The sequence below is a fragment of the Oncorhynchus mykiss genome, chromosome 1 (genome assembly GCF_013265735.2).
Source record: "Oncorhynchus mykiss isolate Arlee chromosome 1, USDA_OmykA_1.1, whole genome shotgun sequence".
Lineage (NCBI taxonomy): Eukaryota > Metazoa > Chordata > Actinopteri > Salmoniformes > Salmonidae > Oncorhynchus > Oncorhynchus mykiss.
Genome location: NC_048565.1, coordinates 22,274,506 through 22,301,809, shown reverse-complemented (window position 1 = coordinate 22,301,809; position 27,304 = coordinate 22,274,506). Strand labels below are relative to the sequence as shown.

General features: G+C 43.9%; 1 protein-coding gene across 1 annotated transcript in view; it reads right to left on the bottom strand.

Annotated features, from left to right (window-relative positions):
- Positions 1 to 20,721, bottom strand: part of LOC110532091 (A disintegrin and metalloproteinase with thrombospondin motifs 20) — a 141,194-nt gene extending 120,473 nt beyond the window's left edge. The window contains exons 1-3 of the mRNA XM_036970373.1: positions 20,314 to 20,721; positions 19,703 to 20,067; positions 9,696 to 9,867 (exon numbers count right to left, since the gene is read on the bottom strand). Coding sequence (XP_036826268.1) covers positions 9,696 to 9,867; positions 19,703 to 20,067; positions 20,314 to 20,404 — 628 coding nt within the window. The 5' untranslated portion in view covers positions 20,405 to 20,721. The remainder of the gene's footprint in view (positions 1 to 9,695; positions 9,868 to 19,702; positions 20,068 to 20,313) is intronic.
- Positions 20,722 to 27,304: the final 6,583 nt, after the last annotated feature.

The following is a 27,304-nucleotide window of genomic DNA, read 5'->3' as shown; positions in this document are numbered from 1 at the left end:
CATGCACACACACTTCGCATGTACACGACACAAACAAAGCAAACATTTTAACACACTCACTCCGCCAGATACACATTTCAGGATGAGTAACAATATGGTGTGTTGGGGACCTAAGCCCTATGGAGCCAGATTACATCCCAAAGCCCACACAACTTTGTGAGCCAGATCGTAAAGGTGATAGAGGTTGTCTGACCGATAACCATTCATCCATCGCACCATGCCTACTACTGAGCCCATTCCCAACACGGCATGAGAGACAAAAACAACTTAAACTGAGATTGTAAACAATTTAAATGTAGTTCTGAACACCTCTAGGGAAGAGCCCATAGTCAGATCCCATCCAATGAGTGACCCCAAACAAAAGGTGACACAAGCCAAAGTCACACACAACACACAACACGTGCTTCCATTCACATACATGGGCACGCTAAAGAACAGGGAGCGATTCAAGTCGGCTAGTCCAATACCAAAACACATGGAAGACGGCATGAGAGAGCATTTTCCATGTAAATTAATCTCTTGAGAAAAAAAGCTGAAGCCTGCATTTGGACCCACGTCATTTTTACATTGTGGGCCAGGCGATGGGTGATTCCCATAGAAATATTTGTGTTTAGAGGTCAGGGGCAAAGGGAAATGCTGCGATGCTTTGTGTCGGGGAGGGATAGTCACAGACCCACAGCCAACAAACTCTGTGTACTCCAACAGAAACAACTCAAACCTTCTCTATAATCACACTAATTATTCCATTCACCGCATCCCAGTCCTAGTACCAGGGACCAGTCAGGCCTGCAGTATTATAAGTACATCATGAGAGAGAAACAGACAACTAACTACAACCTCTTATTACCTTCAAAGCTCTCATACATGTCAGCCCTGCAGAGACCTAGTGAGCAGAGTGAGAATAGTCTTCCCCTATCCTGGCCACCCCCATCCTTCTGACTATCTCCATCTCAGGACAACTGACACAGAGATTCACATGCAAGCTTTTGCCCACAGGCAGACAGACAGATAACCCCCAGAATGTTGCATTAAGGGACCGACGCAGTCACAGTGTTGTTGTGATTTCAGTCTGACGAGCTCCTTTGGAGAAGCTTTTAAACCTATCCTGGCATAATGAGGAACATTCACCTTTTAAAACTTAAGAACACTCGCCTCTTAATCACCCACTCAACAGCTCCCAACTTCACAGTTATCAAAAACAGTGGCAAAACCACCCAAGATGGCTTAGTGTGCATATCGAGCTGTAGTCCTAGACATGGCTGCTCGGTGCCTAGTGAACAGTAGTGGGGAAGATGATCTAGGTCATGTTAGTGTCAAGGAAAGTTATCTATCTGAACTTGAATTTACAAAAATATTATGCCTAAATTAAATATTCAGTTTGAGAAATATTTCTCTGTAAATCAAATGGAAAGCATAAGTCATGGAATACTGTAGTGCTCTAACAACAATGCGTGAACACACATAGCAAGGAAAACAGCCAATGACAACTTTACTACTGTGTATTGACTGAGGATGAAACAACATAAGCCATATCTTCCCTAATAGGTCACATTTTAAAATACCTTATTATGACAGTAGCATTTTCAACACTCCCCTGTTGGTGACAGCATATGCGAGGAAAAACTTTTGAGAATTTTGTTGGAAAACCAAATACGACTGCACAATGGTGGACACAAGTAGCTCTTCAACTTGATCTTTGTTCACTTTATCTCAGTGTAAACATACTGTTTTGCTTCTACAGAATCAACACATTTTACCAAGGTGTGCAGAGATAGGACTTCACCAACTACGGAAACCAACAGGACTACACCAACTATGGAAACCAACAGGACTACACCAACTATGGAAACCAACAGGACTTCACCAACTATGGAAACCAACAGGACGTCACCAACTATGGAAACCAACAGGACCTCACCAACTATGGAAACCAACAGGACGTCACCAACTATGGAAACCAACAGGACCTCACCAACTATGGAAACCAATAGGACCTCACTAACTATGGAAACCAACAGGACTACACCAACTATGGAAACCAACAGGACTACACCAACTATGGAAACCAACAGGACTACACCAACTATGGAAACCAACAGGACTACACCAACTAAGGAAACCAACAGCACTACACCAACTACGGAAACCAACAGGACTACACCAACTATGGAAACCAACAGGACCACACCAACTATGGAAACCAACAGGACTTCACCAACTATGGAAACCAACAGGACCTCACCAACTATGGAAACCAACAGGACATCACCAACTATGGAAACCAACAGGACGTCACCAACTATGGAAACCAACAGGACCTCACCAACTATGGAAACCAACAGGACCTCACTAACTATGGAAACCAACAGGACTACACCAACTATGGAAACCAACAGGACTACACCAACTATGGAAACCAACAGGACTACACCAACTATGGAAACCAACAGGACTACACCAACTAAGGAAACCAACAGGACTACACCAACTATGGAAACCAACAGGACTACACCAACCACGGAAACCAACAGGACTACACCAACTATGGAAGCCAACAGGACTACACCAACTACGGAAATCAACAGGACTACATCAACTATGGAAAACAACAGGACCACACCAACTATGGAAACCAACAGGACTACATCAACTATGGAAACCAACAGGACTTAACCAACTATGGAAACCAACAGGACTACACCAACTATGGAAAACAACAGGACTACACCAACTACGGAAACCAACAGGACTACACCAACTATGGAAACCAACAGGACTACACCAACTATGGAAACCAACAGGACTACATCAACTATGGAAACCAACAGGACTACACCAACTATGGAAACCAACAGGACTACACCAACTATGGAAACCAACAGGACTACACCAACTATGGAAACCAACAGGACTACACCAACTATGGAAACCAACAGCACTTCACCAACTATGGAAACAAATAGGACTTAACCAACTATGGAAACCAACAGGACTACACCAACTATGGAAACCAACAGGACTACACCAACTATGGAAAACCAACAGGACTACACCAACTACGGAAACCAACAGGACTACACCAACTATGGAAACCAACAGGACTACACCAACTATGGAAACCAACAGGACTACACCAACTATGGAAACCAACAGGACTACACCAACTATGGAAACCAACAGGACTACACCAACCACGGAAACCAACAGGACTACACCAACTATGGAAGCAAACAGACTACACCAACTACGGAAATCAACAGGACTACATCAACTATGGAAAACAACAGGACCACACCAACTATGGAAACCAACAGGACTACATCAACTATGGAAACCAACAGGACTTAACCAACTATGGAAACCAACAGGACTACACCAACTATGGAAAACAACAGGACTACACCAACTACGGAAACCAACAGGACTACACCAACTATGGAAACCAACAGGACTACACCAACTATGGAAACCAACAGGACTACATCAACTATGGAAACCAACAGGACTACACCAACTATGGAAACCAACAGGACTACACCAACTATGGAAACCAACAGGACTACACCAACTATGGAAACCAACAGGACTACACCAACTATGGAAACCAACAGCACTTCACCAACTATGGAAACAAATAGGACTTAACCAACTATGGAAACCAACAGGACTACACCAACTATGGAAACCAACAGGACTACACCAACTATGGAAAACCAACAGGACTACACCAACTACGGAAACCAACAGGACTACACCAACTATGGAAAACAAATAGGACTTAACCAACTATGGAAACCAACAGGACTACACCAACTACGGAAACCAACAGGACTACACCAACCACGGAAACCAACAGGACTACACCAACTATGGAAACCAACAGGACTACACCAACTATGGAAACCAACAGGACTACATCAACTATGGAAAACAACAGGACAACACCAAATGTGGAACTTCTTAAACAACTGAAAGTAAACACTTGCAGCATACCATGATAGGCCTATAGTTTTCTTCTACAGCATTCCTGAACTATCATGTGAGTCCCAAATGCAGCAACAAGAGCCAACACAGGCCTATCTGAATGTAAAACTTATCTTTTCGCTGATACACATTTTGTTTGTGTTCTGGAAGACCGCTTGACAAAACAGACAAAACCTTTAATCTTTGTCTGTTTTCAAAAATATGTGTCTCCCTGAAGAGCATAGCAGGAAAGGGAGGGGAAGAAAAAAAATGACTGACTGAATGACAATGTATAGAGTGAAGAACGGCTGGCAGGATGGTCCATTATGAAGCGCCTGGCATTTCCATGTGTGTTCTGTTCTGACCAACCGGGATCGTTGGCAGGTTTTGATCCTCCTTGCAACTCTCCAACCCACCAAAGCCTCAAAAACCTTCAGCCCCCTCAGTAATCAAACTCCGACTAGCAACTTTGATTTAAGACAAGCCTCCTCTTTCACATATACATAAAGTGTGGAGAGAGAGGACCATGAGATCATTGACCCTCACAAAGAGTGCTTTTATACCTCCTCAGAAAGAGGAATAGAGGGATAGCAAGAATGGAATCTGCCCTCTAGTAGCAACGGGTTCTCTTTTCTTTCACTACTGTACAGGTGCAGACTAGGTCTAGAAATCGGCCCTGTCATTTCTAACACACAGGCCCATTTTTTACCTTGAGGCCCTCCACTTAAGGCCCCCACAAGTTTATTCTTGGTTTTGTAGCACAGTATCTTAATCACATCTACCTGCTTGTGCATTTAAAAGGATCTATACCTACTTCATATTGTATACCCAGAAATTTTCCCACATACAGCTGCACTCTGCCTGGTGGTCCTGACTGTGTTGCTCAATGCAATTTGCTCTCAGCAATTACGCTGCAGTAAAGAGCTACATGTTTATGCAGCCTGTGATGGGATGGAGGGGGAGGGACGAGAAATAGAGAGAACATTTGTGAGGAGAGAGCCAGAGATAAAGAAAAATAGGGAGAGAGGGGGGGGGGGGGGGGGGGGGGGGGTGGAGTGCACCTAATTTATCAGACCAGTTGTCCATTAACTATATAAGAATGCCAGCCCCAATTTACAGGCAGCGAATAGATTGCTCTTCCACATCATCAAATACAATGATCTAGCAAAGGAAGACAGTGCAGGTGTATCAAAGCCGATTGAAAAAGCTTCGATCTCCAGGCCATCAGACTGTTGAACAGTCATCACTAGCCGGCCACCGCCTGGTACTCTGCCGGCACCTTAGACACTGTCACTAGCCGGATACCGCCTGGTACTCTGCCCTGCACCTTAGAGACTGCTGCCCTATGTACATAGTCATTGAACACTGGTCACTTAACAATGTTAACATACTGTTCTACCCACTTCATGTGTACACTATATATATAAAATCATATGGACACCAATTCAAATTAGTCACTGACAGGTGTAGAAAATCAAGCACACAGCCATGCAATCTCCATAGACAAACATTGACAGTAGAATGGCCTTACTGAAGAGCTCAGTGACTTTCAACGTGGCACTGTCATAGGATGCCACCTGTTTGTCTGTTTGTCAAATGTCTGCCAGGGTAAAGCTGTAAGTGTTATTACTGTGAAGTGTTAACATCTAGGAGCAACAACGGCTCAGTCACAAAGTGGTAGGCCACACAAGCTGACAGAACGCGACCACCGAGTGCTGAAGTGTGTAGCGCATAACTATCGCCTGTCCTCGGTTAAAACACTCACTACCGAGTTCCAAACTGCCTCTGGAAGCAACGTCTGCACAAGAACTGTTGGTCGGGAAGTTCATGAAATGGGTTTCCATGGCCGAGTAGCCGCACACAAGCCTAAGATCACCATGCGCAATGCCAAGTGTCGGCTGGAGTGGTGTAAAGCTAGCCACCATTGGACTCTGGAGCAGTGGAAACAGGTTCTCTGGAATGACGAATGACGCTTCACCATCTGGTAGTTCGACAGACAAATCTGGGTTTGATGGATGCCAGCAGAACGCTACCTGCCCCAATGCATAGTGCAAACTGTAATGTTTGGTGGAGGAGGAATAATGGTCTGGGGCTGTTTTTCATGGTTCAGGCTAGGCACCTTAGTTCCATGGAAGGGAAACCTTAACGCTGCAGCATACAATGACATTCTAGACAATTCTGTGATTCCAACTTTGTGGCAACAGTTTGGGGAAGGCCCTTTCCTGTTTCAGCATGACAATGGACCCATGCACAAAGCGAGGTCCATACAGAAATGGTTTGTCGAGATTGGTGTGGAAGAACTTGACTGGCCTGCACAGAGCCCTGACCTCAACCCCATCCAACACCTTTGGGAGGAATTAGAACGCCGACTGCAAGCCAGGCCTAATCGCCCAACATCAGTGCCCTACCTCACTAATGCTCTCATGGCTGAATGGAGGCAAGTCCCCGCAGCAATGTTCTAACATCTAGTGGAAAGCCTTCCCAGAAGAGTGGAGGCTGTTATAGCAGCAAACGGGGGACCAACTCCATATTAATGCCCATGATTTTGGAATGAGATGTTTGACAAGCAGCTGTCCACATACTTTTGGTCATGTAGTGTATATACTGTATTCTAATCATGGCTCATCCTATATACAGTAACTACTGCTGTACATACCTTTTCTATTAATATACTGTCCATACTGTATATACTATGTATATATATACACATTTATATTCTGGACTCTGTCATTGCTCGTTCTGATATTTCTGATATTTTCTAACCTTTTGGATTAAGTGTGTATTGTTATTGTATTGCTAGATATTACTGCACTGTTGGAGATGGACGTATATATATTTTTTTGGGGGGTAATTTTTACACCTTTTTCTCCCCAATTTCGTGATCTCCAATTGGTAGTTCAGCTGGCGACCAAGGTCTGCATGCATGCGCCCGGCCGCCACAAGGATTCGCTAGAGAGTGATGGGACAAGGACATCCCAGCCGGCCAAACCCTCCCCTAACTCGGACAACGCTGAGCCAATTGTGCACCACCTCGTGGGTCTCCCGGTCGCGGCCGGCCGCGACACAGCCCGGGATTGAACCCGGATCTGTAGTGACGCCTCTAGCACTGCGATGCAGTGTCTTAGACCACTGCGCCTCAGAAACAAAAGCATTTTGCTGCACCTGCGATAACATCTACAAATCTGTGTAAGCAACCAATAAACTTTGATTTGATACCTGTGCTGTGCTTTGAGAGCAGCCAACCAACACAGTGTTTACTCCTGACCTGATAGTAGCAGTCAGTGTGTGCACTGCACTGCACACATTCCCACTAGCAGCCAGCCAGGCAGGCAGGCAGACCTACTGTGGCCTTCAAAGAGAGGCATTTATCAGTGCATCTGGAGAGAAGCCTATCAGATAAGGGTGTGGAACCACAGCCCAGGACACCTCACAGTGCTCCTGTCCTAACCCGGCCCTGTGTCGTCTCTGTCCTTTAATCCTGCCTCATTGTGTGTCTGCTCTGCTGCCCTTTGATGAGGCATTCTATAGGTGTCTTCTCTTTCTCCTGCTATATATCTATGTTATAACAAGAGCCTATTGACTTATTAAAAAGTGAGGAGGAAGAATGTGTTTGCTTGGGTACTTTGAATAGAAAAACCTACTGTATCTAATCTGTGAGGTTTGAAAGATATTACATGGAGACTGGGTGGATAGACCCACAACTTGTGTGAGCTGCTACACCTTCATGTCAAACCAAGGCCTTTCAAGAGGCTCCCGCCTCCCACCCACTGTCTGACAGTGTCTACACAGAGAGAGAGCATATTTTAAAGTCCTCCAGTGCCTGGCTGAGAGTGAGACCCTCCAGATTTTTGCCCCTCTGTGTTTGCCACACACAGACTGAAGGAGTGAAAGGCAAGCATATTAAGGAGGTTTTGGCCTGGCCCCTCAGGTCACTCCAACTACTTTAATTCCAGCCACAGACAATGGCCACAACCAGCACACAATACCCGGGTCCAGACAACAAGCAAATCAAGTGTCCAGCACATAAAATATTTATTGCATCAGCCAACAAAGGCCGCCCACAAAGCTCCCCATGAGCCATCTTTTAAGGGCCTGAGTCAGGGTGAACTCTGCTGGGTCACTTTGCTTTTTGTGGGCCTCTCCACCACCTAAAGTCTGCAGCTATTAAAATTCTAATGAAATGGAGAACATTTAAAAGCAGCTTATAAAATGCAGTGCTCTCCAGTTTCAAAATTTATCTCCGACAGTGCAGCAAACTAAAAAGCAATTATTTCTTCCTCTGTTCTTCCGCAGTCTTGGGTGTGAACACTCCAGAAAGGAGAGTAAAAACCTCAGGAGGCGATGGCTGGCTAGAACACATTTTAGCTTAATTAAATAAAGAATGTCAATGACACTCAAGACTCAAATCTTCTCACTAAACCCGCAGTCAAGAATCGTAACTAAGTATAATTTGCTGTTAGCGCAGCTATTACGACTGTGGCACAGAGTGAACTACAACACAGAGCAGGTGTGAGGGGAACCCCAGTAACAATTAGACTGTGATTAGTATAGTAAAGTATAGTGTAAAGTAGTGTAGTGAAGTATAGTAAAGTGAAGTATAGTAAAGTGCAGTGTAGTATTGTATAATTCAGGCAAGACTAAATACATGTTGTTCTCTAGTTCTCACAAGAATGTTTCAGATGGACTACATATTTATTCATTGGATGGTTCTCCCATTGATCGGGACACCACCTACAAATATCTGGGCATTTGGATTGACAAAGACTTAATGTTTAAAGTCAAAAAGCTAAGACTCAAATTGGGCTTTGTTTTTAGAAATAGACCTTGCCTTTACCTAAATAGCAGGAAGCAGATTGTACAGTCAACTTTCCTGCCAGTTCTTGATTATGGTGACACCATTTACCAGATTGCAGCAGCCACTACTCTTAAACCTGCCGTCTACCGTCGCGCTATTCTTTTATATCTCTCGACAGTGTCAATACTCAGCGCTGCATCCTGTATCAAAAGGTTGGCTGGTCCTTGTTAAAGTCCAGTAGATCAATTCATTATTCCCTTTATGTTTACAAAGCCCTGCTACACAAGCTTCAAACTTACTTAACTTCGTTGCTAGCATATAAAAGAATGAGCTAAAAAACCTGCTTACAGGTTTGGTTAACTCTTGAGGTCCCTCTGGTCTTGACCAATTTAGGTAATTCCTCCTTTAGTTTTAGTGCCCTCCAATGTTGAAATAACCTGCAAAAATTCCTGCCGCTATTGTATTGTAGTTTAGGACTCAGGTGTTGAATGAATTCATTGAGGATTGCAGTTTTTTCTATTGATTATAGTGGTTTATTTGCTAAAATTGTGGTGTTGTGGTTGTGCCTTGTGGTTATTTTTATTTGTCTTGTTTTAATTGTAATATAAATTGTTCTTCCTGTTCTGAGTAAATGTTGAAGTGAATACAAAAATAGTGTGGTGTAGTGTAGTGTAGCATAGGTTAGTATAAGAGGGTTTCCCAAACTCACCCCGCTGATTCAAATAATCAAAGCTTGATGATGAGTTGGTTATTTGAATCAGCTGTATAGTGTTAGGGAAAGAACCAAAACGTGCACCTGGGGGGGGGGGGTTTGGGGGTAGGACCGAGTTTGGAAAACCCTCTAGTATAGTGTAATACAGTATAGTATAGTACAGTATAGGAGAGAATTCAGACTATGATTAGTACAGGGGCAGACTGTGGTAGGTAGGTATGTTACCTGAAGCTGAGCAGGGTTGTGTGGGCTCACTGGCAGGACTCTCTCTCCTCTTCCTGTCCTGTCTGTAGACGAGGTGAGGTTTGTTGTGCTCCTCGTCGTACTCCTCCCCCTCATCCGCCTTCATCAGGGGCTCTAAGAAGTATTCACCATGCTGGGTTGTAAAAGTCCCCATCTGGAGGAGAGAGGGTAGATTGTGAGAGAAGAGTTGGTTAGAGGAGGTCTGTGAAGTGTGTATGGCAGCTATACATATGTAGGATCTTCATTAGAGCCAGTTTGCTACAGCAGGAAAATAATCCTGCAGAAACAGGAAATGTGAATTATTATTTGAATTATAATTAATGGATTTTAATACATTTTTCATTGGGAGAAATGAAGTCTGACATTTTAAAGTGGAAATTACAAACTTTAGAAGCCTTTTTCAACATCAAATACACTACAAGTTTGCATTTCCTTAAGATCTTACATCTGTAGCATGATAGGACTGGTGTCTAGAGAACTCCTTTGAGTAGTCCCTACCAGTCAGCAAGTGCATGTCCTGTATTGTCCCAGACATAGATCTAGAGACAACTCAACTCCTAATTATTACATTTGTTCATTCAGGACCATGTATCAGTGATTGATGTGAGTGATGTACCTAGCTGTTATAGCATGTGTGCTGTTTCTCTGAGTAAATGTTGAGTACTAGTAAAGTACACAGTGTACTATGCATCATTAGTTCCATGATTGGTCCGAAAAACACAAGAATAACGCAAAAAGAATATCTAAAAAGTACAGTCTTCTTTAGCTGGTGGAAATGGGAACACCTTGGAAAATAAGCAAACAGAAAAATACTACTTAGAGAGGTCTCTGTCAATCACCATTTATCACACTGGTAATCCCTCTTAGTACAGATGTTTGATCTTAATTTGGCCAGACTTGTAGTCGTAGTAACACGATCTTGCCATGGCAGTATTTGAACGTCTGATCATGTTGCCGCTGTATATGGATAGGCCATCATGTAATATCTATGTTTCTCAGAGTCGTGGCTGAACGAGGACATGGATAATATACTGTACATGTTGCTGTTTTTTCTTTGCATCGGCAGAACAGAACGGCAGCTTCGGATAAGCTAAAGAGGGGATGTGTGTCTCTTTGTTAACAACAGCTAGTGCGTGATCTCTAATATTAAGGAAGACTCAAGGTTCTGCTCGCCTGAGTTAGAATACCTCATGATAAGCTGTAGACCAAACTATTTACCGGTTTACCAACACAAACCAATGCTGGCACTAAGACCACACTCAATGAGCTGTATAGGGCCATAAACAAACAAGAAAATGAAACTGAAATCCGTTTTACCTCATTTCTACCAGCATGTCACCAGTGCAACTAGAGGTGAAAAAACTCTCGATCACATTTACTCCACACACAGAAATGCATACAAAGCTCTCCCTTGCTCTCCGTTTGGCAAATCCGACAATAACTCTATACTCCTGATTCCTGCTTACAAGCAAGAAACTCAAACAGTAAGTCCCATAGACGTGCCCAATATGGAAGTGGTCCGATGAAGCAGATGCTAAGCTACAGGACTGTTTTGCTAGCACAGCCTGGAATATGTTACATACGATGGCATTGAGGAGTTTAACACATCAGTCACCAGCACCATTATTAAGTGCATGATTGACGTCGTCCCCACAGTGACCGTATGTACATAAACTATGGATTACAGGAAGCATCCGCACTGAGCTAAAGGCTAGAGCTGCCGCTTTCAAGGAGCGGGATACTAATCCGGACGCTTATAAGAAATACTGCTACGATCTCTGACGAGCCATCAAACAGGCAAAGTGTCAATACAGGACTAAGCTTGGATCCTACTACACCGGCTCTGATGCTAGTCTGATGTGGCAGGGCTTGCAAACTATCATGGATTACAAAGGGAAACCCAGCCGAGAACTGCCCAGATATGCAAGCCTACCAGTCCAGCTAAATGCCTTCTACACTCACTTCGAGGTAAGCAGCACTGAACCATGCATGAGAACACCAGCTGTTCTGGACGACTGTGTGATTACGCTCTCCGTAGCCGTTGTGAGTAAGACTTTTAAACAGGTTAACATTCACAAGTCTGCAGGGCCATACGAATTACCAGGACACGTACTCAGAACATGCGCTGACCAGCTGGCAAGTGTCGTCACTGACATTTTCAACCTCTCACTGACCCTGTCTGTAATACCTACATGTATCAAGTAGACCACCATAGTCCCTGTGCCCAAAGACACCAAGGTAACCTGTCTAAATGACTATCGCCCCGTAGCACTCACACCTGTAGCAATAAAATGCTGGCCTACCGAGTGGCTCAGTGGTCTAAGGCTGTGCCACCAGAGATCTGGGTTCGTGTCCAGGCTCTGTCGCAGCCGGCCGCGATTGGGAGACCCATGGGGCGGCGCACAATTGGCCCAGAGTCGTCCGGGTTAGGGGAGGGTTTGGCAGGCAGGGATGTTCTTATCCCATCGCGCACAAGTGACTCCTATGGCGGGCCGGTCACAATGCCCACTGACACGGTCGCCAGGTGTATGGTGCGACTGGCTTCCGGGTTAAGTGGGCGTTGTGTCAAGAAGCAGTGCGGCTTGGCTGGGTTATGTTTCGGAGGACGCGCGGCTCTCGACCTTCACCACTCCCGAGTCCGTACGGGAGCTGCAGCGATTGGACAAGACTGTAACTACCAGTTGGATACCATGAAAATTGGGGAGAAAAAGGTGTAAAAATAAATAAATAAATAAAACATTTATAAAACATTTAAAAAAGCAAAATGCTTTGAAAGGCTTGTCATGGCTCACATCAACACCATCAGACTCCCTGCACGCATTCCAATATGCATACCGCCCCAACAGATCTACAGATGATGCAATCTCTATTGCACTCCACACTGCCCTTTCCCACTAGGACAAAAGGAACACCTACGAGAGAATGCTATTCATTGACTACAGCTATGTGTTCAACACCTAATTGCCCTCAAAGCTCATCACTAAGCTAAGGACCCTGGGACTGAACACCTCCCTCTGCAATTGGATCCTGAACTTCCTGACGGGCCGCCCCCAGGTGGTGAGGGTAGGCAACAAGACATCCGCTGACCATGAACACAGGAGCCCCTCAGGGGTACTCCCTGTTCACCCATTACTGCATGGCCACGCATTACTCCAATACCATAATTAAGTTTGCTGACGACACGACAGTGGTAGGCCTGATCACCGACGATGATGAGACAGCCTGTAGGGAGGAGGCCAAAGACCTGGCAGTGTGGTGCCAGGACAGCAACCTCTCCCTCAACGTCGGCAAGACAAAGGAACTGATCGTGGACTACAGGAAACGAAGGCCGAGAACATCCCCATTCACATCGACAGGGCTGTAGTGGGACGGGTCGAGAGCTTCAAGTTCCTCTGTGTCCACATCACTAAGGATCTATCATGGTCCACACACACCAACACAGTCGCGAAGAGGACACGACATCGCCTCTTACACCTCAGGATGCTGAAAAGATTTGGCATGGGCCTCAAAACGTTATACTGCTGCAACATTAAGAGCATCTTGACTGGTTTGGTATGGCATCTGCTTGGCATCCGACCGCATAGCGCTACAGTTGGTAGTGCGTACGGCCCAGTACATCACTGGGGCCGAGCTCCCTGCCACCCAGGATCTCTATACCAGGCGGTGTCAGGAAGGACCAAATGTTTTTCAAAGACTCCAGCCACCCAAGTCATAGACTGTTCTCTCTGCTACTGCACAGCAAGTGGTAACGATGCACCAAGTCTGGAACCAACAGGACCATGAACAGCTTCTACCCCCAAGCCCAAGCCACTATTTGGTTAACTATTTAACTATCTACATTGACCCTTTTCGCACAAACTTATTTTTGATTCATAACATATGCTGCTGCAACTGTTTATTGTCTATCTTGTTGCCTAGTCACTTTATTCCTAGCTATATGTACATCTCTACTTAAATTACCTCGTACCCCTGCACATTGACTTGGTACTGGCACCCCATGTATATAACCAAGTTATCATTACTCATTGTGTATTTATTATTACTTTTATTATTACGTGTTATTACTTTTTGATTATTTCTCTATTTTCTTTTTTCTGCATTGTTGGGAACGGTTCGTAAGTAAGCATTTCAATGTTAGTCAACACCTGTTTTTTACGAAGCATGTGGCAAATAAAATTATTTTATTTGAATGCAAATTCCATAATTTGCATTCTGGAATGCCTGAAGAATTATTTAATTCTTTGAGTTAAGGACATTGTGTAATAAAGGGTCAGATGACAGCATCATCCTCATGAAATCTGATGAGAAAAAATGGGCTTGATTGACACATATCTAATAGAGTCATTTCATATGACGGGCCTCCCGAGTGTCACAGCAGTCTAAGGCAATGACTCTAGATGTCACTAGAGTTCCGGGTTCGATCCCGGGCTGTGTCGCAGCCGGCCGTGACCGGGAGACCCATGAGGCGGCGCACAATTGGCCCAGCATTGTTCGGGTTAGGGAAGGGTTTGGCCGGCAGGGATTTCCTTGTCCCATCACCCTCTAGTGACTCCTGTGGCGGGCCGGGGGCATACATGCTGATACGGTCGCCAGTTGTACGGTGTTTCCTCCGACACATAGTTGCGGCTGGCTTACGGGTTAAGTGAACAGTGTGTCAAGAAGCAGTGCGGCTTGGCAAGGTCGTGTTTCGGAGGACGCAAGGCTCTCGACCTTCACCTCTCCCGAGTCCATATGGGAGTTGCAGTGATGGGACAAGGCTGTAACTACCAATTGGGGAAGAAAAAGCCTAAAAAATAATGCATTTGTATTTTATTTATTTCATATCACACACCATTAGCATGTCACCTAAATACAGACGGTGGCTTTAAAACTGTTGTTTTATGGGCCTCCCGGGTGGCGCAGTTGTTAAGGGCGCTGTACTCCAACGCCAGCTGTGCCACCAGAGACTCTGGGTACGCGCCCAGGCTCTGTCGTAACCGGCCGCGACCGGGAGGTCTGTGGGGCGACGCACAATTGGCCTAGCGTCGTCCGGGTTTGGCCGGTAGGGAAATCCTTGTCTCATCGCGCACCTGCGACTCCTGTGGCGGGCCGGGCACAGTGCACGCTAACCAAGGTTGCCAGGTGCATGGTGTTTCCTCCGACACATTGGTGCGGCTGGCTTCCGGGTTGGATGGCGCTGTGTTAAGAAGCAGTGCGGCTTGGTTGGGTTGTGTATCGGAGGACGCATGACTTTCAACCTTCGTCTCTCCCGAGCCCATACGGGAGTTGTAGCGATGAGACAAGATAGTAGCTACTAAAAAAACAATTGGATACCATGAAATTGGGGAGAAAAAGGGGTAAAAAAATAAATAATTTAAACTGTTGTTTTATGGTATTTGAGAGTGCAATACTTTAATCGTGACAGGAAGAGGCGGCTGTCAGAGCAATGCAAATATTGATGTGGCAGATGAGGGAGGCCCTCACAAAGCTGCTTAGTTCAACAGCCAGCCACTCGCTGGCTCACTCGGCCGTGAAGACAAAGGTGTTTGTATGGTAATTTCATACGCACACTTTAACAGGATATTGTGCAGTGGAATGTTATCTTTTGGGGGAAATTTCAATGACCATCTCCACAAGTGGTCGGTGTTTGACAACGGGAAAATATCCAGATAGGACATGGAAAATAATATCCATTACAACCATAATAATAATGTACAGTTCCTCTTTTCCGTTCACAATAGATGTTAGAAACACTTGCCCCGTAGCACCCTTGCATCTTGGAAAGCCTACGTGTTGCTGGCCTAGCTCTATGATGAGAGATGAATCTGAGCCCAAGTACAATATAATGACTGGGTTGTAATAACATGACACAAAGCAGAGGAAACAAACTTCTGCAAGTTGGCAGACGCTCTCACTCTCTCTCTCTCTCTCTCTCTCTCTCTCTCTCTCTCTCTCTCTCACTCTCTCACTCTCTCTCTCTCTCTCTCTCTCTCTCTCTCTCTCTCTCTCTCTCTCTCTCTCTCTCTCTCTCTCTCTCTCTCTCTCTCTCTCTCTCTCTCTCTCTCTCTCTCCTTGTATACTGTGTGTAAACTAAACTACCTTGAGTGCAGGAAGGCAGCCCCACTCTGCTCCTCTGAAAGCAGTACAGTTGACGAATGAATGTGAATGCACAGGCATTGAGCAGTTACACTGTATCATTACGAGGCATGGTGCTGGCAGTTTGTGCTGGGGGGAAGTGTTTGAGCACAAGGCCATCAAGCAGAAGACATCTTGTAGCAGCCTATGCCATTCAGCAGAACATTATGTTTACGTCAAAGTGCAGACAGGCACTGTCAGCCTGAAACACTCACTCAGGTACTGTACAGTAATGTCAAGGCTAATGTCAGCCTTTCACTCAGGTACTGTACAGTAATGTCAAGGCTAATGTCAGCCTTTCACTCAGGTACTGTACAGTAATGTCAAGGCTAATGTCAGCCTAAGCCTAAGGTATTCACTCAGGTACTGTACAGTAATGTCAAGGCAAATGTCAGCCTAAGCCTAAGGTATTCACTCAGGTACTGTACAGTAATGCCAAGGACTGAATGATTACTGAGTTGATGAACTAGACAGAGGCTGGGCACTAGGTACTTCCTACATGTGCTGTGTCCAATAGAGCATGGGGTCAAGACAGTAGTGATGCACAGACTGACAACGACCTATGTAACATTGTACATCTCTGTATGACATTTACCAAATTCTATCAGACCAAATGTGAAAATGAGGTAGTAGTACATTATCAGAATGAGGAATAGACTTGATTGATTTAATTTATTGGATAATTAAAATGGTGTCAGGGGTCTAGTGTTAGTTCCTAGTCTCTTGGAAATCTGAAAACGAGGTTCAGATGGACAGACAATGGTTGCTGTCAGGAATGGGTGCTGAAATGGGACTTTGGTGGAGGGGACTCCACAGAGAGCTTCAGGTCAAGGCCATGGTGCAGGGGACTCCACAGAGAGCTTCAGGTCAAGGCCATGGTGCAGGGGACTCCACAGAGAGCTTCAGGTCAAGGCCATGGTGCAGGGGACTCCACAGAGAGCTTCAGGTCAAGGCCATGGTGCAGGGGACTCCACAGAGAGCTTCAGGTCAAGGCCATGGTGCAGGGGACTCCACAGAGAGCTTCAGGTCAAGGCCATGGTGCAGGGGACTCCACAGAGAGCTTCAGGTCAAGGCCATGGTGCAGGGGACTCCACAGAGAGCTTCAGTAGAGTTTTTTTCTGGATCAAAAAAGAGCTTAGGTTGTGGGTGTGGCAGTGGGGCATATCAATGAGCGTGGTCGGCCTGTAGGCACGGCTAATATTTTTTAGAATATTTTAGAGTTGGTGCAGAGAAATGTTTTAAATGTTATGCCAATTTGTGCCAATTCTACACATTTCTCCACTGAGCTGAGAGAGAAGCAGTTTAAAAGCACATTTCCTACAATTCTATGCAAATTGCTAAGGCTAGTGCTGTGTTTTGCTCAAACATAATAACAAAATGAATACTGCTAAATTCATTGTTTTTGGAATGGTCTATTTCCCCTCACTGTCTAGTTTTTATTTTGGTGATTGTTAGTTCTCAGAGTTTATATTAATCAAAAATATATAGGTACATTATCTTTTCTACACACTTTATAAATGGTTTTAGTCATTTAACTTTACACTGAAAGCGTTTTTTCCATTCTGAAAATGTATATATATAAAAAAAATTAAGTAACCCCAAAAAGTGCTTAAGCAGCCGGCCCAAGGATTACAATGGCAGAAAAATTTCCTGTTCAGGTTAAGGCCATGGTGGAGGGGACTCCACAGAAAGCTTCAGTTCAAGGCAATGGTGGAGGGAACACCACAAAGTCCAAGGTGAGGAATCTCTGTCTGTTGGCACACAGCTGGCAAAGACCACTGTCATGCACTATAGGCTGACTCATCTAATGTGACGTACAGTGAAGACAGTCCATCGCTCAGGTTAAATAGACCGTTAAAATGTCTAGCATCGGATCTTTACATAGACATCCATCACTTGGCAGCTGACTGTAGAAACAGAGAGAGGGACATATGGGATACATAGGGGGTATTCTGAATGTACCCCCATTATGTTCCTTTAAACAGAGAAAGTCCCAAGGACACACATTTCCCACGGTGTGAGTTGTCCTCTAGATTCCTCTCAGCACCTTCATTAGTAATTATCCACAGCCCAAGATCTTTCTCCTGTTTCCCACAAGTCACAGCACACTGTGAAAAGACACAAGGCCCCTAGCATCCCCGGAGGGAAGCCATTGGGCACCAGAGACAAGGGAAACTTCCTTCTCAAAATGACTCTTTTGTTTTAGAGGCTTAATCATCCCTTAATGACCTCATCACACCAAAATGTGCTCGTCCAACGAAGCCCCAGCAGCCTCCGCTCTCAGAGACTAGGCCAACACGTTTATGACCTAATAGCCTAGAGCCATGGGTGTACTGATGCTCTCTCTGTGCCTATTGTCCTGTCGTTCTCAATGACTGATGATATGACTAACGATTTGCACATTGTTACAACACTGTATATATACATAAAATGACATTTGAAATGTCTTAATTATTTTGGAACTTCTGTGAGTTTAATGTTTACTGTGCTTCTACACCTGTATTGCTTGCTGTTTGGTGTTTTAGGCTGGGTTTCTGTACAGCACTTTGAGATATCAGCTGATCTAAGAAGGGCTATATAAATACATTTGATTTGATTTACTGTACATTTTTATTGTTTATTTCACTTTTGTATATTATCTACTTCACTTGCTTTGGCAATGTTAACATATGTTTCCCATGCCAATAAAGCGCCTTGAATTTAATTGAATTGACAACATCACAGAGGGTACTAATAAACTTTACAGATGCAAACACATTTGAAAAGGAGCTTGAAGTCATACATTAATGTTTGGAAAATAGCTTGAATTCATGCAGTACATCAAGTTGGCCAGGATGACAATCAAATCTCATAAATATCATATCTTATTTCTTCTTTTTCCAGAAGGTGAGGTACTATCTGTATGTACAGTATATCTGAAGTCATCCACTGAACATGAAAGTACATAAATAAAAGAGGTAAGAGAAGGGTGTGATTCACTGAAACACAATCAGTTGATGGTGTTTCGTGCTAGTTAAGTTATACAGCCATGCAGAACATCTGATACATGGCCAGTGCCAGTTACCCCAGGCAAAACCCCTTTGAGTTCAAACCCTGCCCCTGTACAGTAATCCTATCTGACCCATAAAGTCATCTATTCAACACAATCTCACAATCTGGACCGCAGAGTGAAGGAAAAGCAGCCAACAAGTGCTCAGCATACGTGGGAACTCTTTCAAGACTGTTGGAAAAGCATTCCAGGTGAAGCTGGTTGAGAGAATACCAAGAGTGTTCAAAGCTGTCATCAAGGCAATGTGTGGCTACTTTGAAGAATCTCAATTATAAAATATATTTAGATTTGTTTAACACTTTTTGGTTACTACATGATTCCATATGTGTTATTTCATAGTTTTGATGTCTTCACTATTATTCTACAATGTAGAAAATAGTAAAAATAAAGAAAAACCCTGGAATGAGTAGGTGTGTCCAAACTTTTGACTGGTACTGTATATTCCAAGAGGCCTAGGCTATGTGTAATTCTGTAATTTGCACAATAAAAACAAACATGTGTCCAAGGTGTTTCATCATTTAAAAAACACATGTATGTCACAGATACCCACTATGTAAACAATATCCAGCAGAGGACAATATGCAAATCGTGTGTAATAGCAGCATCACCCCAGTGGTATTACTGCTGAATAGGCATAAAATGCGATGCTGTCCCTGCTCACACTGTGGTCAATGACACATGTCAAGCCACACATGCTCATGTTACACATATGCACTTCACTAGTGTGTTATGGGGGATATGCTTGGAATCCGTTGAAATGGGAATTACCCGGGAGACTTGTCAGCAATGTCTGTTAAAAAGTATCTAAGTTTAGAGTCATACTCACAAGGCCAGTGCACAGACTGAAGACAGCGGTTGATTCAATATTGGCGTTGATATGTCCGCGGAAAAAGCAGTGACGCATATCGCTGAGGTCTTGTTGGCGGGACTCAGTTGATTTGCTGTATTCCGCTCCCAAATGTGTCACAGTGTATGTGGGGGCGATAAAACCGGAGTCGGCGGTTAGATTGAGATGAAAGCGTTGTCCGAATGCGTCAATTCTGTAGTGAGCACGTAAACCAGCCGAATAATCTGCATGTATACTTCTCCGTTTCCTTTTGTAGTGCAATGTGTGGGGGAATGATTCTCCGAAATCATTTATCCGCAGCGGGGTGATAATTTCATAGGACGACAACTGTTTGATGAAATTTTCTAAAAGACAAGGGAAACGTGCATTAGAGTTTATAACGGTTTATAATGTAGCCAATAGAGATGTCAATGTAACAGTTTTGAACATTCAACTATTTTATATGAGAACATGTAGGCTACAATGTACTGTTACTCTACTGGAATATTTTCTCAGTGCCATTTAGCCTACTAAACATTTTAAACATACTCTCAGAAACTGCATTTTAACCGGGTGGATCCTACCATAAATCAACAAGATATGTAGGCTACCTTGTTTCGGATGCAATCGGTATTCCAAGGAGTTGCGGACAAGTGCTGACAGATGACACATTAGTCCAACCAGCCAGATTGCAAACTGCATGATTTCCTCAGCGAAGAAACCACCGGCTCTCGTGTCCAATGCAGTACTATCCTTCTCAAGCGCCTCTTCTCTCTCCTCCCGGCTTCAGCAACAGGTCGTGGGATCTGCGGAGGCTCTCTGCAGCACAAGTCTTGCAAAGTGCATTGGCCTCATCGCATTATTAAACATGCATCCACTATCCTCTGCAAACACGCACTATTTACGATACATTACAGAGTATTTGATGCCTAACGTAAGCTACGTCTATATGGAAAGGAGGGATCAGTGCCAAGTAAGCTTTTCCTTCGCCATCCATAGAACACCCCTTGCACCTTAAACGCTCGCCAACATCAGAAACAAGACCCGCCCCTAGGCCGGAGAGCCAATGGTGAGTGTGACTCGACCACCATACAATTTGGAGCAGTCTGTAGCCTTATTTTTGTGAGTTGCCTATGCTATGGTAAAAGAGAACTGCAATAGTGATAATGCATTTACTAAACCTGCCTGTATGTCTTATTATCATCTCAAAATGAACCAGTCAGTTGGAATTTTGATACTTAGAGAGGCGTCACATGCTCCGAATACAACAGTGAAATGCTTACTTACAAGCACTTAACCAACAAGAAGTTTTACGAAAAAAAGTGTTAAGTAAAAAATTGAAAATAAAAGTAGCAAATAATTAACCAGCAGCAGTAAAATAACAATAGCGAGGCTATATACAGGGGGTACCGGTACAGAGTCAAAGTGGGGGTACACCGGTTAGTAGAGGTGACTATGCATAGATAATAAACAGAGAGTAGCAGCAGCATAAAAGGAGCGTCTGGGTAGCCCTTTGATTAGCTGTTCAGGAGTCTTATGGCTTGGGCGTAGAAGCTGTTAAGAAGTCTTTTGGACCTAGACTTGGCACTCCTGTACCGCTTGCCATGCGGTAGCAGAGAGAACAGTCCATGACTAGGGTGGCTCCAGTCTTTGACAATTTTTAGGGCCTTCCTCTGACTGTCTGGTATAGAGGTTCTGGATGGCAGGAGGCTTGGCCCCAGTGATGTACTGGGTCATACTCATTACGCTCTTTAGTGCCTTGCTGTCGGAGACGGAACAGTTGCCATAGCAGGCAGTGATGCAACCAGTGCTCTCGATGTGCAGCTGTAGAACCTTTTGAGGATCTGATGACCCATGCCAAATCTTTTCAGTCTCCTGAGGGGAATAAGCTTTGTCGTGCCCTCTTCACAACTGTCTTAGTGTGTTTGCACCATGATTGTTTGTTGGTGATGTGGACATCACGGAACTTGAAGCTCTCAACCTACTCCACTGCAGCCCCGTCGATGTGAATAGGGGCGTGCTCGGTCCTCCTTTTCCTGTAGTCCACAATCATCTCCTTTGTCTTGAGGTTGTTGTCCTGGTACCACACGGCCAGGTCTCTGACCTCCTCCCTATAGGCTGTCTCATCGTTGTCGGTGATCAGGCCTACCACTGTTGTGTCATTGGCAAACTTGTTGATGGTGTTGGAGTCATGCCTGGCCATGCAGTCATGAGCCTTATTATATAAGCATTATTATAAATGCTAAAACTTTCTTATATTAAGTTACAAAGCATTATACCTGCAGACTTTAGTTAAACAGTAGGCCTATAAGTAAAGTGTTACCAAATGTTTTGCCGGACTATTACAGAGCCCACTGCAAACCTCTTATCCGATATTGAAAGTAAGTCAATCATCTTGCATGAGTATGTCAATCATCTATTATCATTAATTTACCTATTACATACAGTATTGTGAGTATTTAAAAAGCCCACATAAAAGTAAGAAGGATTTTTTTTATTCTAATGAAACCTTGGAGCCGGAGCAATAATACAGTTTGAGACAAAATAAGAATTTCATTATAACACCTATTAACATTACTCATTTCATGTGTTTAGAATACTTTGTGTCTCTAATTCATAAAAGCTCTGGTCAGTTCACTTCCTAGTTAGTCATTTGTGCATGTACTGTCTAGCACACACTTGATGGATATCTGAAAGAGAACACATTTTTTCATCTTCTTTGGCCACAAATGTCACTTCATCGTGCATGATTATATTCGGAGGGTACCCCGGAATAGTTTTGGGATCTGGTCAGAATCAGAATAATCTTTATTCACCAAGTACATTTACACATAACCCAGAATTTGTCTCAGTGTGAAGGTGCTGCCTGCAACATAATAAACAAACAGAATAGAGACACAAGTCCACATCATACAGAATATACAATATCGATACAGTAAACATGAAACTCAGGAGTATAGGCTGATTACAGTAGGAATACACAATTTACAGAGGGGATAAAGCTATATAAGCAGAGGGAGCGATGCTGCCATGGTAAATATATACAGTGCATACAGTTTACAGTGTTATAGTGAGGTCTTTTGCGCTGACTTTAAAATTAAAATAAAAACATTCAAGAAGACTCAACAATATTATCTATTCAGAAACCTCCTCTGTAGTTGCATTGCTTGTTGCATGCTATCCACTGCCATTGGAAAGTTGGACTCAAAGGTGCAGTCCACTCAAAAAAATGTTTTATATATATTTCCACGCTATGAGATTGTAATAATACTGTGAAATTGTGAAAATTAATATAATGCCATTTTAGTTCAAGAACATTTTAGTGCCTGAAATTTCAGCCTGTTTTGGTGGGATGGAGTTTTTGCCTGCCTGTTGACATCACCAGGCGGTAAATTACTTAATAGACCAATAAGAAAGAGAGTTCCAAACCTCTCTGCTAATAACAGCTAGTTTTCAGTTTTCCCCTCCACCTTCCAGACATTTCTAGCAAAATTCATGCTTGAGAAATTGATATTTGCTAAGCTTTTTTACATGTTATTTTGTACTATTTTGTACTACTAAAAACAATCATTGTAAGGTACTTAATTGTTACCCAGAAATGATTTGATATTGAGATAAAAACGGCTGCATTGGACCTTTAAAGTAATTCAAAGTGAGGCTCACTGCAGGAGCCACAAGATGAGGTAACTAAATAATGCATGTCACTAACTTCACTCTTTTAGGCCTATCATGGTGACAACGAGAGCATTCATCCATTCTGATAGAGTGAAGCCAATTTAACTGAGCACTTGGACGGCCAGTGTCTGTCCAAGCACCACAGTGTCTGTGCAAGCACCTAAGCTGCGTATGAATCTGAGGGGTCCTCCTAAGATGTGGTGATTGTTCAGTTGAAGTAAATCTTTCTACTGTAGCTCCTCAATCTGATGCTTCCCTGATGTGTTATTCATTGATTTCCAAGCCTCCCATGAAGCCATTGATTCCTAAACCGCTCTCAGAGCTCTTTCACAATCAAGATCATACTGTGAATGTAGAAGAATAATTGAATTTGACAAACAGTAACCAGTTACAGTCCAACTGCAGTCCAATTCACACTCAACTGTTCTGTAGAATAACTCTATAACGGTGATGAACCTGCCGCTCCAGCTTTCCCCCATAGATACACTATGTTACAGTGAACTTTATGGACATTCTGATTTATTCCAGTGCTTTACAATTAGGGTACATGAGCACACGAAGGTCCAACTCCCTGAAACCAAGAGAACAGGACGAAACCAGAAAGAAGAAACAAAGAAGAAACCACAAACCACATTTATTTGAGGTATACGCAATTAGAAAAAAAGGTGCTATCTAGAACCTAAAAGGCTCCTTTGGCTGTCCTCATAGGATAACCCTTTGAAGAACCCTTTTTGGTTCCAGGTAGAACCCTTTTGGGTTCCATGTAGAACTCAGGGTTCTCCTATGGGGAGAGCCGAATAACCCTTTTGGAACCCTTTTTTCTAAGAGTGTAGGGACATAATCCTCCGCTGTCTTGCCAAACAGGTGCCTATAGCTCCCCTTAGGTCATCACTTTATTAACCCTCGTACCTACCCCCTCATTCCCACCCTCCCCCAAACAAACATCATTCCCATCACCTACGGCACTCAGTGACTACTCCTAAAATGAGCCAAGTGCCTGTATGGGGTTGTCTGTATAAAGAAACACCTTTTAATTAAGCCTCCACAGATGCAATGGTTTGTTAATGAAAAGTGCAGCAGGCTTATTATTATGTTTCTTAGTTATCCCATTACCAGATGTGCTGAGAGTCAGGCATTCTGTCACATGGTCATAACCCCTCCGCTTACTGCATCTGAAGCCCTTGTTTTCTTAACTAAAATGATCTCCACCAATTGTGACTACTTGCCTAAATGTAGCCAATCACATCAATGTCTGCCGTGGAGGCAGAGCTGCCCTCAAAACAAGATTGAAAGAGGAAAACTCCAATCTGCCTCCTCTTCTGTTGGACATGCATCAGATACCTCATCAACGGACCATTTGAAGGACTTGTGGAATTATGGGATTTGGAGGATAATCACCTGATCTCGCAGTTGACCATAACTTACATTTGTTGCTCATATAGTTTAATGTAATATTACAAACAGCACTGAAATTCGCTCACTGTGTGGCCAATGGCTCTAGTTGAGTTCCTGCCTTTCCAGTATTGGACAGAACAGAAAGCATGCAGGCAGGAGGAAAAAGAGAAAGAGAAGCCATGCCCTTGGCAGCCACTAATTCTCTGCATATTGAGGTCATTCCTCCACATATCAGATGACAATGACATTAACAAAGTGCCGTTTAGTGCCTATGAGTTCCACATGATGAGCAGGTTTGTCATCTATTGATGGAACACTCTTGAGTTTCCCCTCTTCTCCTCCTACCAAGTCCCTTGGCCTGGCTTGACCCTGTGAGGTTAGGGGAACAGCGTGGGGGTGGGGTGTATGTGCTCTGAAGGGGTTACTGGATGAAATACAGCAGCAGGGAGTGTGAAGAGGGAATTGTTCCCTGAGACTGCATGCAGTCCATTGTGTTTTGACACAACCCATCAATGGAGCATCATGGAACCAGAGAAATAGATGATTGCTGCTGACTACAGAAGATAGATCAGATAGTATGCTGTTCTAAAACAAAGATACTTCACATCTGGAGAACAAATGTCATAATTCCCTTTATTTATAGAATATCATTGGAATATTTATTTGAATAATGTTTCACATTTTTGTCTTCAAATGATTTCTGTGGTATACTGTATTTTGGAGGGCCTTAATTGGCTTTGAGGAGAAGATATTTCATGCAGTTTAACACATCTTTGTTCAATCTGGACTACTCTGAAAAGGGACATGTGTGCAGAACAATGTGTTGATCTCAAGTGTTTTCGTCCTGTTTGATCTTTTTACTAGGGTTGATCATTTACTCAACTCAATAGTGCAAGTTTTGGCCCAGATTTATGACATGCTAGCTGAGCGATATTGTTGCCATGTTTTCGGAAAGTGGCCTTGTTTTAGATTCATAGCTCAATGAGAATGTGACACCTAGTCATGCATCTTCCGCATTTATCCCAACCCCTTTGAATCAGAGAGGTGGGGGGGGCTGCCTTAATCGACATCCATGTCATCTCGGCCCAGGGAGCAGTTTTTTTTAGGGCCTTCCTCTGACACCGCCTGGTCCTGGATGGCAGGAAGCTTGGCCCCGGTGATGTACTGGGCCGTACGCACTACCCTCTGTAGTACCTTGCGGTCGGAGGCCGAGCAGTTGGCATTCCAGTGACGCAACCTGTCAGAATGCTCTCGATGGTGCAGCTGTAGAACCTTTTGAGGATCTGAGAACCAATGCCAAATCTTTTCAGTCTCCTGAGGGGGGATAGGTTTTGTCGTGCCCTCTTCACGACTGTCTTGGTGCTCCACTACAGCCCCGTCGATGAGAATGGGGGCGTGCTCGATCCACCTTTTCCTGTAGTCCATAATCATCTCCTTTGTTTTGATCACGCACGTTGAGGGAGAGGTTGTTGTCATGGTACCACATGTTCAGGTCTCTGACTTCCTCCCTATAGGCTGTCTCAACGTTGTCGGTGATCATGCTCTTAACCATTAGGCCACCTGACAGGATCAAGTAGCTCATGATTAATCTCATAATTCAAGAAAATGCAGCCTACTTGCCCTTCCAGTTCAGCAATCTGGGCCTCATTAACATTATCCATACAATAGCTGTTGCTAGTCGAAAAGAAGATGGCTTAAACACTTACATGCAAAGTATATTGTACCAGTGTCCACCTTTGCCAGATGCGATGGCGCAAGGCTCCAAACCAAAACTATGAACCGCTGGTCTTAGTCAGTAACTCCTTCTTAACGCCTTGGCATTACTAAATGCAGCAGTGGCAGCATTTCATCTAGCATCCCAGGTGCTAGCATGTCAGGATGACCCCCCCCCCCCCCCCCCCCCCCCCCCCCCCCCCAAACCTCCCATCACCCCTCCCTCCTCCCTGCCCTGCTCTCCCCCAGCTTGAGCAAAGCTTGGCCTTGAGTGTTCAACCCCCCCCCCCAAAAAAACAGCTCTCTCAACCAGTCCTAACCCAACTCTCCCCATGCATTGCATCATCTTCCCCAATGACACATCTTATTCTGGGAGAACGCCAGAAAGGAAAACAAAAAAATAAATAAAATATGTCCATGAACAAAAATGGAACCACAGATTGACAATATAGTGCTTTCACAGTATAGAGTACAGGTTTCATAGTATGTTTTGAAAACGGTAGTATTCTCACATAATTGAATGGCTCTTTTCAGAAATGGTTGTCTTGTATTTTAAAATCCCCACACAGCTTGACAGGACCAATGTTTACTCTTGAGTGAGTCTTGAATGGCAGTGAGAGAAGGCTTTTTGGACCTACTGCATCACATGCAAGCTGTCAGCGAAAACACTCTGCAAAACAGAACTATCATTTCATTAGGATCACTTCATGCCCTAATAGTTGCTTTTTAGTTCTCAAATGCCTTCACACATCCGCAGTTGAACTATGCAAAACAACACACAAAAAAGCAGGTATGGCAATTCTTCATTGAAAAGGCTAT